General features: G+C 43.2%; 1 protein-coding gene across 1 annotated transcript in view; it reads left to right on the top strand.

Annotated features, from left to right (window-relative positions):
• The first annotated feature begins 1,237 nt into the window (after positions 1 to 1,237).
• Positions 1,238 to 14,190, top strand: part of TMTC1 (transmembrane O-mannosyltransferase targeting cadherins 1) — a 342,295-nt gene continuing 329,342 nt past the window's right edge. The window contains exon 1 of the mRNA XM_023738067.1: positions 1,238 to 1,379. Within this exon, the coding sequence (XP_023593835.1) occupies positions 1,324 to 1,379 (56 nt within the window). The 5' untranslated portion in view covers positions 1,238 to 1,323. The remainder of the gene's footprint in view (positions 1,380 to 14,190) is intronic.

Below are 14,190 nucleotides of genomic sequence, written 5' to 3'. Positions count from 1 at the left end.
TCCAAGATTTTCTCAAGAGTTTAAATAAAACAGGGAGAAATGTTTCAGAAACCACATTAATCCCGAAACCTAAATCAAAAATCGAATCTGGCACTTCGTGTTAAGTGTGGGGCAGAGGAAAAGGCAGTTAAAGAAAACAGGCCGGGTGGTGGCTCTGGACAAACCCGGGAAGGGCGGGCAGGAAGTCCTTGGCGGGGGAGACCTTTCTCCTCGTTTTCGGAAAGGTGCTTTTGGAGGCTCCATTCCCCAAGGTCTCCTCCAGGAGTCACTGGCCGCGCTCCTCCCCCGGAGGCCGGTCTGCCGGACGTAGCGCCGGGCGGGTGAGAGAAAACTCAGGGCACTTTACGGGTGGGGCGACGGGTGCGACTGCGAGCGCTTGTGCGGGGCAGGAGAGCGTTTCCCCTAGCGCTGCTGCTGCTGTTGTTGTCCGGGGTGCTGAAAAGCCGGGAACTTCCCGGGAAGCAGCAGCCCCTTTTCTTTCTCTGAGGGGTGGGGAGTAGGGGTTTCACGGTGCGCACTTGCTAAAGCCGCCCTGGCCCCATGCCCGGAGGTGCCCGCCAGAAATGAAAGAGGTGGAATGAGGGGATGAGCACAGCCGGGCACACCAGGCGGGATCTCCGGGAGCCCTTTCCCCGCCTCCACCGAGCAAGGCCACGGCCGCGACCCGCGCTCCATCTGCGCGAGAACTCTTGCCTCATCCGGACGCGTGCGGCTGCGGACTGAGCGCTGCGATGAGCCCGAGGGGAGGCGCAAGGTGCCGGCGTGTGCGGGAAAACAAGCACTAGTCCCGGGATTGGGGAGGGGTGGGTGGAGGCGAGAGCGCGCGGGGCATGCGCAGTGGGGCGGAGGAGGTGGCGATGGCCCGGGAGGCGGGGGGACTGCTGTTTATTTGCAGCTGGGCCAACTCCGCGGCGCAGACGGCGGCAGAGCGCGGGGCGCCGGCGGCGAGTTCAGCCGCCGCAGCACCATGCCCGAGCCCACCTCCGGGCAGCCGCTGTGCGCCTCCAGAACCCCGGAAGGGGAGGATGCCAGACACCCGGGAGAGGCCAGGACAGCAGTGGCGGCGGCGGCGCGATGGTGGTGACAACCTCTGCCCGAAGCGGCAGCGGCCGGGACCGCACGCCCTCCCGGTGGCGGGACTGCGGACTCGCGCCGGCTGGGGCCGCGGCGCTGCTCGCCGGGGCGAGTTGCCTGTGCTACGGCAACTCCCTGCAGGGCGAGTTCGTGCACGACGACGTGTGGGCTATCGTGAACAATCCCGACGTGCGGCCCGACGCCCCGCTCCTCTGGGGCATCTTCGCCAACGACTTCTGGGGCAAGGGCATGGCCGAGAACACCAGCCATAAGTCCTATCGGCCGCTCTGTGTCCTCACCTTCAAGTGAGTCCCTCGCCTCGCTGTAGCCGCCGCTCCTGGCCGAGAGAAGTTGCGGGCCTGGCTTGGGGGGCATTTCTGTTTCTTGTTGCCCCCCCCACCCCGCCATGCATTCCTTGTTTGCGGGCTGCCCACGCCGCTCTGGGTCCTAGTCCTCTGCCCAGCTTCCCTGCGCTGCTGAGGCGGTTCAGGAGGTACAGGCTGGTAGTTGGAATTGAGTTTTTCAAGTGTACGCTCTTGGCAGGCTTTTCTCTCGGGGCAGGGCTGGGAGGGGTCTGGAGGAGCCGCCTCCGCACACCCCCTGATGTAGGGCGGCCAAGTGGGACCAGCGGAGGCCCAACGCGCTCCGTAGGGGAGACGGTGGCAGGGTTGCTTCCAAGTTGGGAATTTCTGGGAATTTCTTTTGGGCAGCTTTGCAAACAGGGAGCTTGTCAGCCCCTTTGGGGTAGCGTTCGCATGAGACAAGGCAGGAGCTCTGAGCTGCCAGGGGTGCGTGGGCTTTGGGGGGAGGAGCAGAGGAGACAGCAGAGGATCTCTCCCCCCGCCGCCCCTAGCCCCGCGCCTTTGGCTGCTCGCAGACCCTTTCCAATCTGCCAAAAGTACCTGGCATCTAGACTTAATAAACGTGCAAAGCAACGGAACGCAGAAGCGTGGAATCCTCTGGGGGGATCCTTGCGTCCCAGCCGAAATAGTTTTTCTTTTATAACCTCAGAGTCATGATTCAGCATTTCTGGGGTGAATAAAATGTAAGGGGAACCGAGGGTACGCCGGGTTTTTGTATGCTGGAGTATTGTCTTGAATTTAAAAGAGGGCTAGCACCAGACAGAAAGGAGCAGAGCTAATTTGAGGGAAGTGCTGCCACATCCACCGTGAGCTTGACTCAGCCTTTTATAATTTGGCTCAGAATTTAAGCTGTTATGATGTGCCGGACAAAACGGCTGAACTAGTATTGGTTCCGTATCATCAGCGTTTTTAAGCCTTTTCCGTTTTTAAGCCTTTTCCAACGGCTGTAATAGGAACCTGTCTTTATGGTAATGATCATTCGAGACCGGGTCGGCAGTTTGAAAAGCCTGCCCTGGCCAGGAGTATCTCTTGACAGGTGGCTCTGATGACTTAGAAAAGAAAACCATAGCAATTCGCAACAATTCGTGGGCTTTCGACTTAATTCTTCCGCTGAAAGCTTAAGGTTTTAAGGAGGGCGAGGAAATTGCATATTTGACTCTGAAAAGAATATTTTATAAACGTTTTTCCTCTTTCAAGGTTGTCCTGGGTGAGAGTTGAAAGATAATCTTGGCTAGTGAACAAGTTGCTCAGTACTTTGAGTTTTCCAAATATTTCTTAGAATCTCCTTAGACAGCACAGCTATAAATGTTTAAGTTCTAGATTGACCTTTGCCATTTATTACAGTGAGGGTTATTAGTTCATTTAACGTGTGGAAGTGCACAGTGAGGTGGGCTGGACCTGACATCACGGAGATTATCCTCCTCCCTGGTCTGAGGATACTCCTTTTAAAAAGATCTGGGCCCAATGCCTATGCTCATTTGGTGGAGGATGAGGAAGAGTGTTTTTAGTTCTTGACTTTCTAAAATGTTGCTTTATTTATGCAGATGAAGACAGGGTCAGAGGAGAAAAGGTGGAGGAAGGAAGAGGGGAAGGAGAAAATTAGCATGGGTTTGGCAGCAGAACGCGGCAAAGGAGGAGGAAGTTGAGGGGAGACTCTTTACTTGTAATCATTGATTCTAAAAAGCAGCTTGGTGTCCAAGATGCATTGCTTTTCTCATAGTGTATCTCATTGCCTAGGTAAGATACACTTGTTTTTCTTTTGAGAAGATTGAGTTGCAAATCTAAAGAGCAACACAAAACAACTGCAGATGAATGGGTGCTTCTTCGAAAAAATAATCTTTCTGTGCTCAGATGAATTGTTTTAAATAAGACCAGGCAGGTTTCAGTATAGTCACCTGAGTTAAAACAACATCCTCTAGTGCAGTAGCATAAAGCTAGGCCTGTATAACAGAGGAAATTGATGAAGTTAGACCCATGCAACTTTAAAGATTGTTACAAGGAAGAACATTTATTAACTGTTCAGTAAGAACCAAGCGTTAGTCTGTGTCTTTATGATTTTTGTTTAGGTAGATGGTGAAAATACAGTTAAAGGGCCCTTAAAAGATTTAAGGAGCCCTGGTGGTGCAGTGGTTAAGAGCTTGGCTGCTAACCGCAAGGTTTGCAGTTCAGATCCACCAGCCGCTTCTTGGAAACCCTGTGGGGCAGTGCTGCTCCGCCTTATAGGGTTGCTATGAGTTGGGATCGACTTGACAGCAATGGGTTTTTTTTTTTTTTTTTGGTTTTGGCTGCGTATGTTTAAGAGCTCGGCTGTTAACTGAAAGGTGGGCAGTTGGAACCCATCAGCCACTTCACAGGAGGAAGATGTGGCAATCTGCTTCCATAAAAATTTATCGCCTTGGAAACTCTATAGGGTAGTTCTGCTCTGTCTTACAGGGTCTGTATGAGTTGGAATTGACTCGATGGCAACAGGTTTAGTTGTTGGTTAAATATTTAAACAGTATCTTAACTATATAACTATTTTAATTTTTGTTAGGTATCGAGATAGTTCCAACTCATAGTGATCCTGTGCACAACAGAATGTACAACAGAACAAAACACTGCCCAGTCTTACGCCATTCTCACAGTCGTTATGCTTGAGCCCATTGTTGCGGCCACTATGTCAATCCGTCTCTTCCTTCCTCTTTTTTGCTGACCCTCTACTTTACCAAGCATGATGTCCTTCAGGGATTGATCCCTCCTGATAACATGTCCAAAGTATGTGAGACGTAGTCTCGCCATCCTTGCTTTTAAGGAGCATTCTGGCTATACTTCTTCCAAGACAGAGCTGTTTGTTCTTTTGTTAGTCCATGGTGTATTCAGTATTCTTCGCCAACACTGTAATTCAAAAACATCAATTCTTCAGTCTTGCTTATTCATCGTCTACCTTTCGCATGCGTGTGAGGCGACTGAAAACACCATGGCTTGGGTCAGGCACACTTTAGTCTTCAAGGTGACATGTTTGGTTTTCAACACTTTAAAGAAGTCTTTTGCAGTAGATTTGGCCAGTGCAGTGTATCTTTTGATTTCTTGATTGCCGCTTCCATGGGTGTTGATTGTGGATCCAAGTAAAATGAAATCTTTGATGGCTTCAGTCTTTTCTCTGTTTATCATGATGTTGCTTTTTGGTCCAGTTGTGAGGATTTTTGTTTTATGTTGAGGTGTAATCCATACCGAAGGTTGTGGTCTTTGATCTTCATCAGTAAGTGCTTCAAGTCCTCTCCACTTTCAGCAAGGTTGTGTCATCTGCATAACGAAGATTGTCAATAAGTCTCCAATCGTGATGCCACATTCTTCTTCATATAGTCCAGCTTTTCAGATTATTTGCTTAGCATACAGACTCAGTAAGTATGGGAAAGGATACAACCCTGACACATACCTTTCCTGACTTTAAACCTGACAGTATCCCCTTGTTCTGTCCGAACGACTGCCTCTTGATCTATGTACAGGTTCCTCATGAACACAATTAAGTGTTCTGGAATTCCCATTCTTTGCAGTGTTATCCATAATTTGTTATGATCCATGCAGTCTAATGTGCCTTTGCATAGTCAATAAAACACAGGTAAACATCTTTCTGGTATTCTCTGCTTTCAGCCATGATCCATCTGACATCAGCAATGATATCCCTCGTTCCATGTCCTCTTCTGAATGTGGCTTGAATTTCTGTCAGTTCCCTGTTGATGTACTGCTGCAACCACTTTTTTTTTTTTAACTATATTTAAGTTTACTTGTTTGAGCAAAAATCTTTGAAACTCCAAACCCGGTTCTTAAAAACCTTTTAATTAGAGAAAATTCTACATTCTCTTGCAATTGCAAGAAACAATACAGAGGTCTTTTGTATACCTCACCCATTTTCCCTCTGTGGTAGGGTCTTGCATTACTGTAGAACAATATCACAACCAGGAAATTTACATTGATGCAATTCACAGACCTTATTCAGATTTTGCCAGTGTTACATGTGCTCTTTTCTTTTGTATGTGTGTATTTAGTTCTGTGCAGTCTTACACATGTGTAGCTTTCTGTGACCACCTGACAGTACAGAAGGATCCCTCATACTATGCTGTTATAACCACAGACACCCCACAACCCCTCATGACCATTAATCTGTTCTCTATGTCTCTAATTTTGTAATTTTAAGAATATTTTATATGTGGACTCATAACTCATATAGTATGTAACCTATTAATATGGACTATCTCACTCAGCATAATTCTCTGGTGACTCATTCAGTTTGTTTTGTGTATCAATAGTTGATCCATTTTTATTAGTGAGTAGTATTCCATGGAATGGATGTACCACAGTTTGTTTAATGATTCACTCATTTAAGGCTGTCTGGGTTGTTTTCACAAATAAAGCTGCTATAAACAATCATGTACAGGATTTTGTGTAACCATAAATTTTATTTCTCTGGGATAAATGCCCAGGTCATATTGCTAGGTCATATGGTAGTTGCATATTTAGATTTTTAAGAAACTGCCAAACTGTTTTCCAGACATCTTACCAGCCATGGATGAGTGATGCAGTTTCTCTATATCCTTGCCAGCATTTGGTATCGTCACTATTTTTGATTATAGTCATTTTGAAGGGTACGTAGTGATATCTCATTGTAGTTTTAATTTGTATTTCCTGAACAGCTAATGTTGTTGAGTATCTTTTCATGTGCTCATTTCATTTGCCCTCTATGTATCATCTTTGGTGAAATGTCTCTTTGTGTCTTGTGTCCATTTTCCAAGTGAATTTTTTTTTTTTTTTTTTTTACTATTTTTAGAGTTATGTATTGTAGATATAACTCCTTTGTCAGAGATATATGGTTGGCAGATATTTTTTCCCACTCTGTAGCTTGTCTTTTCATCATTTTCTGAGTTTTTGCAGTGCAAAAATCAAACCCTTTTTTTATTAAAAGTAAATTTATTATTTTGAGTCATTGAATGTTGTACACACTGAGAGGGAAGAATTTTCTTAAAAATAAACATAACTGAGCAATGCACAATACTTGTTGCTTGTATAGAAAGATACTAATAGCTGTTTTTCTCCAATAAGAAATGGGTTAAAATTGAAATGAGGAAATGGATTATCAAAGCATCTAATTTTACCAGTTTTGGGAGGCAGGGCAATGGATAATGAAGGCAACTTACCTCTGATGTAGTAGTTTTGAACAGTATCATTTTAGCAGGACTTGATGGCAATGGTGTGTTTCTTAGAATTCCCTTCCCTGTATGGTTCTGGCTTAGGATTGGCAACAAGAGAAATTTCTGCAAGATTCGGATTGTGGAAGTCAAGTGGCCACGCTGTCACTTAGAAGGCGGGTGTAGATTTTGGTGCTGTCATAGCTCGTGCAGGTTGTCGCAGAAGTGCTGGCTAACCTGCTGTTGGCGTGCAGCAGCAGCCAGGCCCTCAGCGCCTCCAGCTCTCTGCAGGTTTCCTCCTTCAGCTTCTTGGATGTGTGTGTACGTGCAGCTGTGTGTACACGCAGGTGTGTGGGTAGCTCTGTGGGGAAGCATGCCAGCTTTATTGCAGGCTACTCGCGTCATTAAAGCTGGAGCCTTAGAGGTAGTTAGAAACAGACAGGTATTCCAGTTCTTCCTTGTGGGTTCCAACTTTGCATTCCTGCAGGTCAGTCTATCCTCCCTTCCTGAATGCCTGCCTTGCTGGCTTTTGACTTCTGTCATAGACACAGAAGCAGCAGCATTGTCTAGACTATTTAACCAGCTCTCACAATTGTGCAAGGTCAAATCCCTGTAGTAATCTCTTATTCTGCATCACTCCTGCTGGTTCTGCTTCTCTGGTCAAACTCTAAGTGATAGAAATGGTCATCATTTTGTGTTCCTTGAAGAGACTTTAGAATGCTAATGAATTTGTATTTCTAATCAAACTTTTATCTAGTCTTTTCATGAGATCATTTCCAAGGCTTACAGGAATATTTTTGGGCTATAGTAGAGCAGAATCTATGAAAACTTAATCTGTAGCAGTAACCTTTTTTATTTTGTTGCTTTATCCTTCACTGGCCACAACCTCTTTGTAGCTGTCAGATCAGAAGGGAAACATTAAGCCACACCATATACACTGAATCGACACAGAACCCAGACACATGATGCCCATTACTCTCCTTGAAAAATGACCCTGATTGATTTAAAGGGTGCTTAGTTTTTCTTTCTTTCTTTCCCTGCTCTCCCTTGGGAAGAAGTCTCTGCAGGGTTGTTAGCAGCGCCATTCCATAGCAGTAAGCAAGTGGCTCTGGGGAAGAAAGATGTTGCCATCTGCTTCTGTAAAGATTACATCCAAGAAAATCCTATAGGGCAGTTCTGCTGTCACATGGGGTCGCTGTGAGTTGGAATCGACTTCACCTAACAACAATAAAGCAAGTGGAAGGCACCTCACAAAAGGAAAAAAGCAATGGCTTCCATGTTAAAGATGGGGAAACTGTGTCAAATTAAAGGCTCATTCACTCATTCCTTTGACAGATATTTTCAAAGCAGTCCTTACAGTCAGTGCTGTTCCAGGCGTTGGAGTTAATACTGAACAAGACATATGATGTTGCTGCTTCTTGGAGCTGCCATTTTTTTGGGAGGAGGAGCAGATATCAGACAATAAATAAACACATAAGTAGACATGGAAATATCAGGTAGTGATGAATGTTATGTTGAGAATTAAAACTGGGTGACATGATAGAAGGACTACAGCACCACCCAAGATGGTGTCAGGCAAGAGCTCTGTGCGGAGCTGATATTTAAGCTGAGGTCTGTATTTCTCGTTCTTCTGCCCATGGAAAAAAACAGATCTGATTTGTTTACAGTCACAATTCAAAAGCTTAAACTGTTGATTTTCTTCTTGTGTTTAGGTTATTATAGTATTCTACTGGTTTGCTATAAAGTTTTATTTTATTGAAGACTGCTGATGATAATATAAACCATAAGAGTAAAAGTGGGTAGTTTCAAATGTCAGAGTTAAAAAATAGAACATCTTGATACGTGCAGCTGTAAGGATGGCAGCATTTAAATGTTTGGATCTTGAGTTTTTTTTTTTTTGGTAGCAGTTTGCATTTTTTAGTCACAAATGATACGCCAACCATAAAATAAGCATTAGCCTCCACCTCCCAAACCCAAAAAAAATGGCCGACATGTGCGTTTTGAATCTGTTACTTTTGATTTGACTTCTGTGGAAATTCATTTCCAGACAGTTGGGCTGCTACAAGGCTGATACACTTGTTTTCTAAGTCTATGATAGAAGAAAATGAGGATTGTCTAGAATGTTTGGTTGGCCACATTGTCTAGAGTGTTCAATGACAGAAATGTGATTGGAGGCAATAAAGATTTTGTAGAGAAAAATGAAAAAGTTGCCTTTGAAGAATTTATGCCAAACTAAAGTTATCTTAGAAACCCCAAGAGGAGGAGGTTGTGATTGTAGCCTGGAAGGCTATGTTTTAGATACGGAATATGCATTAGATTAGAGCCTGGCAGTGTAGGAGGGATGGAAAATGAGAGGGCGGTATTCCTGGATCATGGGGATTTTTGAGTATATCATGCAGGTGAGTACCTGAATGATGGCTTGGAAGTCATCTTTTGAAACTTTTCTATTTTTAATCAACAAATATCTTTTCTGTCCTTTGGAGCTACATTCGTATTTTTCCTAACTTTGAGTAGTAGTAATCCCACTTTTAAAAAGAGGGTGTGGAATGCTTGATCATACCCAAGTAATGGGTTTATTCCTTTTCCAGATGGTACGAGTTGCTTTGTGTCCTATCAGGGCCTGTTTGATCTGACCCCTGGCTACCTCTTTGACCTCTGTTCTGTGAATCTCCACCACACTCTCTACATCAGCATTCCCTCCTTTATTCTCTTACTCTGCTTTGCCCTAGTAGCACTCATTGCTATCTGGCATCATATGTGTATTTGTTGGCTTCTGTCCCCTCACTACAGTGTAAGCTCCTTGAGGTATATGTCTAGCACCTAGAACAGTGCTTGACATACAGAGTAGGGGCTTAGTAAGTTATTGTTGAAGGAATGAACGAATACATCATTTTTTGTGAGTGCTCAGCTTTTTTCAGGTAAACATCTAGGTACAGCTACACGTTTATTATGTAGAGGGGAAGTCAGCTTGGCTTATTTACCTTTTTTCTTCCTCTCTCTAGGAGAAAAGTGGAGGCTGACTAAGAATTCCCTGGACACACCCACAGGACTCTATAGGTCCTACTTACTGAGAGGTTAAGGGACAGCTTTGATTCCGAAAGGGGCAATTGTGGCTCTCTGCTGTAACCTAAAGAAATGAGTATCTTTAGCACTGTTGGATCTTCCTCTTCTTTGATGGCATATTGAAACATAATATTTGATTGATGCTTGTGCAGAGTTCACAGCTGGAGAGAGCAGCTGTAGCTTCTGATGCAAACTCCAGAATTACAGGCGGTTTTCTCCACACCCTGCTATCACTAAAGTTCATCCATGACAGTGTCCTGCTTTCTGTAAGGAATGGTTTTTTTTTTCCCTAGTCAGTAAGGTAGATATGAAATATTTCCTGTTGGATTAAATGGAGTATAAGGACCTGAAAAAGCTGTCTCAAAAAGAAAAAAAAAAAAAAAAAAAGAACATGACTGTAACTTCCTTTCCTCCAGGTACTCCCCCAAACACACACCTTTAAAAGAAAAAAAAATTGCAGAAAATTGGCAACTCAGTTATAGTTATAACTAAGATATTTGGTATTGTGCTGTTCCAATTTTTATTATTTGCTGACTCTATTTTTCCCCTGGAACTTGCCATGTTCTACGTATGTTTACTGATGTTCCTGTATGTGGTTTCCTCACGCTGCCTTTGGTGTAGTCCTTACTCTGAAGGACCTTACTAAGGTGACAATAACTGCCCCTTCATTGAGTGTGAACTCCTCTTGACCAGCTCGCCTTCCCCTCTCCCCACACTCTCTGACTATAATAGGTAAGGATGTGATGCCTTGAGCTCAGATGAAACTCATGAATTTTGCTTTTGCCTCATATGCACTGTTGTGTTTGCATTGGTGCCTGCAGATCACATCCTGTGGTACTTTAGATCCATTAAGGCATGATGATTTGCTGATGTGTTCCCGGTACTGCAGGGAATATAGAAGAACAACCAAAATGATTAAGGGCTGGAGGGATTCGCCTTAGAGGAGAAACAGGAAGAACCAGATGTTGTTATTTATTGGCTGAGTGATCTAAGACAACTGTGAAAACCACTTATAAGCTCTTGAGAACTGTAATGATGGCAAGAGATGGGGAAGAAGAAAGACCAACAGCTGTAAAGGAAGACAGGCGAAATGCTGTGTATTTAGTATTGGGCTGTGTAACCACACCAGGAAAGTGTTGGAGAGCCCCCACCATTGAAGACATCTGATAAAGATGACAAACAGTACATTTTTTTTTCCTGGTTTGTAGTTCATATTGGAAATGAATGTGTGTTGAGTTATTACAGAGAAAACTAGGTTTGGCTGGTAAGCATTGCCACCTTCTACAAGCTTCCTGTAAGCATTTAGATTTGTCTCTCGTTCTGAGTACCATCTGCCTTGAATCATTTGGGTTGCTTGGGCGAGATAACTGGGCTTCATTTCAGATCTACTGACTTGGACTATCTTAAGATGGAGCCAGGGAATCAGCATTTATAGCAGGCATACTAGTTGGATCAGAAGTTTGGGAACCACTGTGACTCAATGGTGGCCTATGTTTAATGAAGTTAGATGCCAGAATATCCTGGCATAATGTAGAGGAAAGAATGCAAAGTCTTATTTTTTATTTTCATCTTTTTTTTATTGTACTTTAAGTGAAAGTTTACAGTTCAAGTTAGTTTCTCATACAAAAATTTATACATACATTGTTATGTGATCCTGGTTGCTCTCCCTGTAATGTGACAGCACACTCCTTTCCACCCCAGATTTCCCATGTCCATTCAACCAACTCCTGTCCCTTTTTGCCTTCTCATCTTGCCTCCGGACAGGAGCTACCCATTTAGTCTCAAGTATCTATTTGAGCTAAGAAGCCCTGTCTTCATGAGTATCATTTTATGTCTTAATAGTCCAGTCTAATCTGCATCTGAAGGGTTGGCTTCGGGAATGGTTTCAGTTCTGGGCTAACAGAGAGTCCAGGGGCCATGTCTTCTGGGGTCCCTCCAGTCTCAGTCAGACCATTAAGTCTGGTCTTTTTACTAGAATTTGAATTCTGCACCCCACTTTTCTGTTGTATTCCCTGTCAGGGTGGTCATTGGTGGTAGCCGGGCATCATCTAGTGCTTATGTCTCAGTCTGATGGAGTCTGGATTATGTGGCCCTTTCTGTCTCTTGTGCTGATATTTTCCTTGTCTCTTTGGTGTTCTTCATTCTCCTTTAGAATGCAAAGGCTTATTGAGGTAGGAATGTTAGGATGCATTTATCACTTGGAGCCTACACACACACACATGCACGCACACACGCTTCTGCCTGGACATTTCCGATTATCTTTGCAGCCATTCCAGTTTTATATATTAGTTATTTCTTTGAGCTAAATAAAGTCTGCATCCTTATAATCTGTATACTAAGGGCTGAAAACTCACATGACCAAAGGGTCAGGCTGATAGAGTAATTGAGTAAAATAAGCTGGCTATAAGGTTATATTCTTTGCCGTATCATGCTGTGCATATTAGGCATATGAGAATATTCTCCTTTTCCAGAGGAATTATGCTTTCTTCTGTTTGTCTTCAAACGGTCATTTCATCTTTTGCTTTCCTATGTTTGATAGTAATACAGGCCTGAGAAGTATTCCACTCTCATTTTTCCTGAAACGAAATTAATGCGTATATGATGATAAATGAATGGCTTCACGTTAGGGATATGATAGAGATTGGTAGGGACTATGACAGATTGTGAGCCCTTGTCCCATCCATAATGAGCACCCAGATGTTTCCATGCAGGTTTCTGGTATTTCAGGAGAAGCTGGAAATTTTTGTAATGAAATATCTGATTTTAAAAATCTAGGTAAATTTAAAAAAACTAAAAAAAGTTATGCAGCTGGAACAAAACAATTTGCAGGCTAAACCTGGCCTTTGGGCAGACCGTTTGCAACATCCTGATAGTTATTGATATTAGTTTTCCCTCAGGCAGCTACATGGAATAAGTGCATTCCTTCAGTCAGTCAGCCTGCCTGCCTTATTCCCTCCCCTCTTCCTCCTCCTTCCTCTCTCATTCATTCACTCACACGTTTATCCGTTTATTCAGATATCGTGTGACAACTATAGGCTGGGCATTTAGCTAGACACTAGAAAAGAACCATAAAAGATCCTTTCCGCTGAAGAACTTAGTATGATTTCTGTCTGTCATCTTTTTCTAGACTAAGTACCCCCCATTTCTTCAAACCTACCGTCATGAGACATTATTTCAAGATCCTCCCGTCTTCAGGATCCTGGAGCTCTCCTGTGAAGATGCTCCAGTTTATAAGTAGTACCCTGAAAGTCTGTTGCTTCCCATTGAATACCACTCACCTTGTCTCTGTCACCCCAGGTAGGATGATAACTCCCTCTTTGCCATCTCTGTACTTGGTAGGTATTTCCATTGCTGGAACTCTTTAATGAGTAATTGTTTCTTTAAATGCCTGTCTCTCTCCGCTACTACTTTGAGAGCCGATGTCATGTGTTTCTTTGTATCTCTGGGTCCTGCATCATACTTGACATGTAGTAGAAGCTCAGTAAATACCTTCTGGAGTGAATTAAAATGAAACTGGTTTATCTTAATGCAGTTCCCTGTCTGTTGGCAGCTTGACTGTTTTGATAGCCAGAACACACAAGCTCCTTGAATTTTGGATGAACTGAAAGCCCTTGGTCAGTATCGTGTGTACAGTTTTAATCTGGATCACTAACATTTGTTCTTTTATTTCTCAGTATAGGTCTTTACTCATACCCCTATGCTATCTAATACTGTTTGAATAACAATTTCAGCCATTTAAACGCTTAATGAATCTCAGTTAGTCATCTAGTACATTAACTACCCTTCCCAGATACAGGTCTTTTGCGAGTCTGATAAGCATACACTCTGTATTTTCCTTTAAGTAAGTCTTTGATAAAAATATTGAACAGAACAGAGATAATGTCACAACCCTGTTGACATATATCAAAGGTGTCTGTCCAAGGAGATGCTGATTTATTATTCAACTCTCTTTGCGTTTGTTACAAATCCATCTTATCCCATCTTCTATGCAAAAACGTTCTGAGAGATTTTGATAACTGCCTTTGATAAACTAAAGATGTGATGTATTATCAGATCTCCTTTCCTATTAAAATATGAGATTAGTCAGTTAAATCCCTTTTTGTGAACTGTATTGGCTCCCAGAATCAGAGATACTTTTCTCAGAGCTTACAAATTGTACATGTTCTAGAATTTTGTTGGCATTACGTCTCAAGCTCACTTGTCTGTACTTTGGAGATTTTATTTTCCATCATTTTAGACATTTGGGAAATTCTAACGCCAGATTCTTGGTGATTTTTCCAAGTTTAGATTCACTGATGTCAGGTACTATGTGAGGGGCTTTCACACTGTTACTTTGTTGCTACAATGGTTCCCCATTCAGCAGTTTATTTTTTGTATTTTGAGATCTAATTGAGTTCACTTAAAAAAAGCCATCAGGCAGTCTTTCCTAACCAATTTCCAGAAATAATAATCTACATGGGTAACACTTGCACATTTTCAGATATGATGCGTATGGGCCCCAGAAGTGACTCATGCCTACCATTTTATAT

Source organism: Trichechus manatus, unplaced genomic scaffold (assembly GCF_000243295.1).
Source record: "Trichechus manatus latirostris isolate Lorelei unplaced genomic scaffold, TriManLat1.0 scaffold00112, whole genome shotgun sequence".
Classification (NCBI taxonomy): Eukaryota; Metazoa; Chordata; class Mammalia; order Sirenia; family Trichechidae; genus Trichechus; species Trichechus manatus.
Note: the sequence above shows the minus strand (reverse complement) of the source record. Positions and strands in the feature narration are given on the sequence as shown.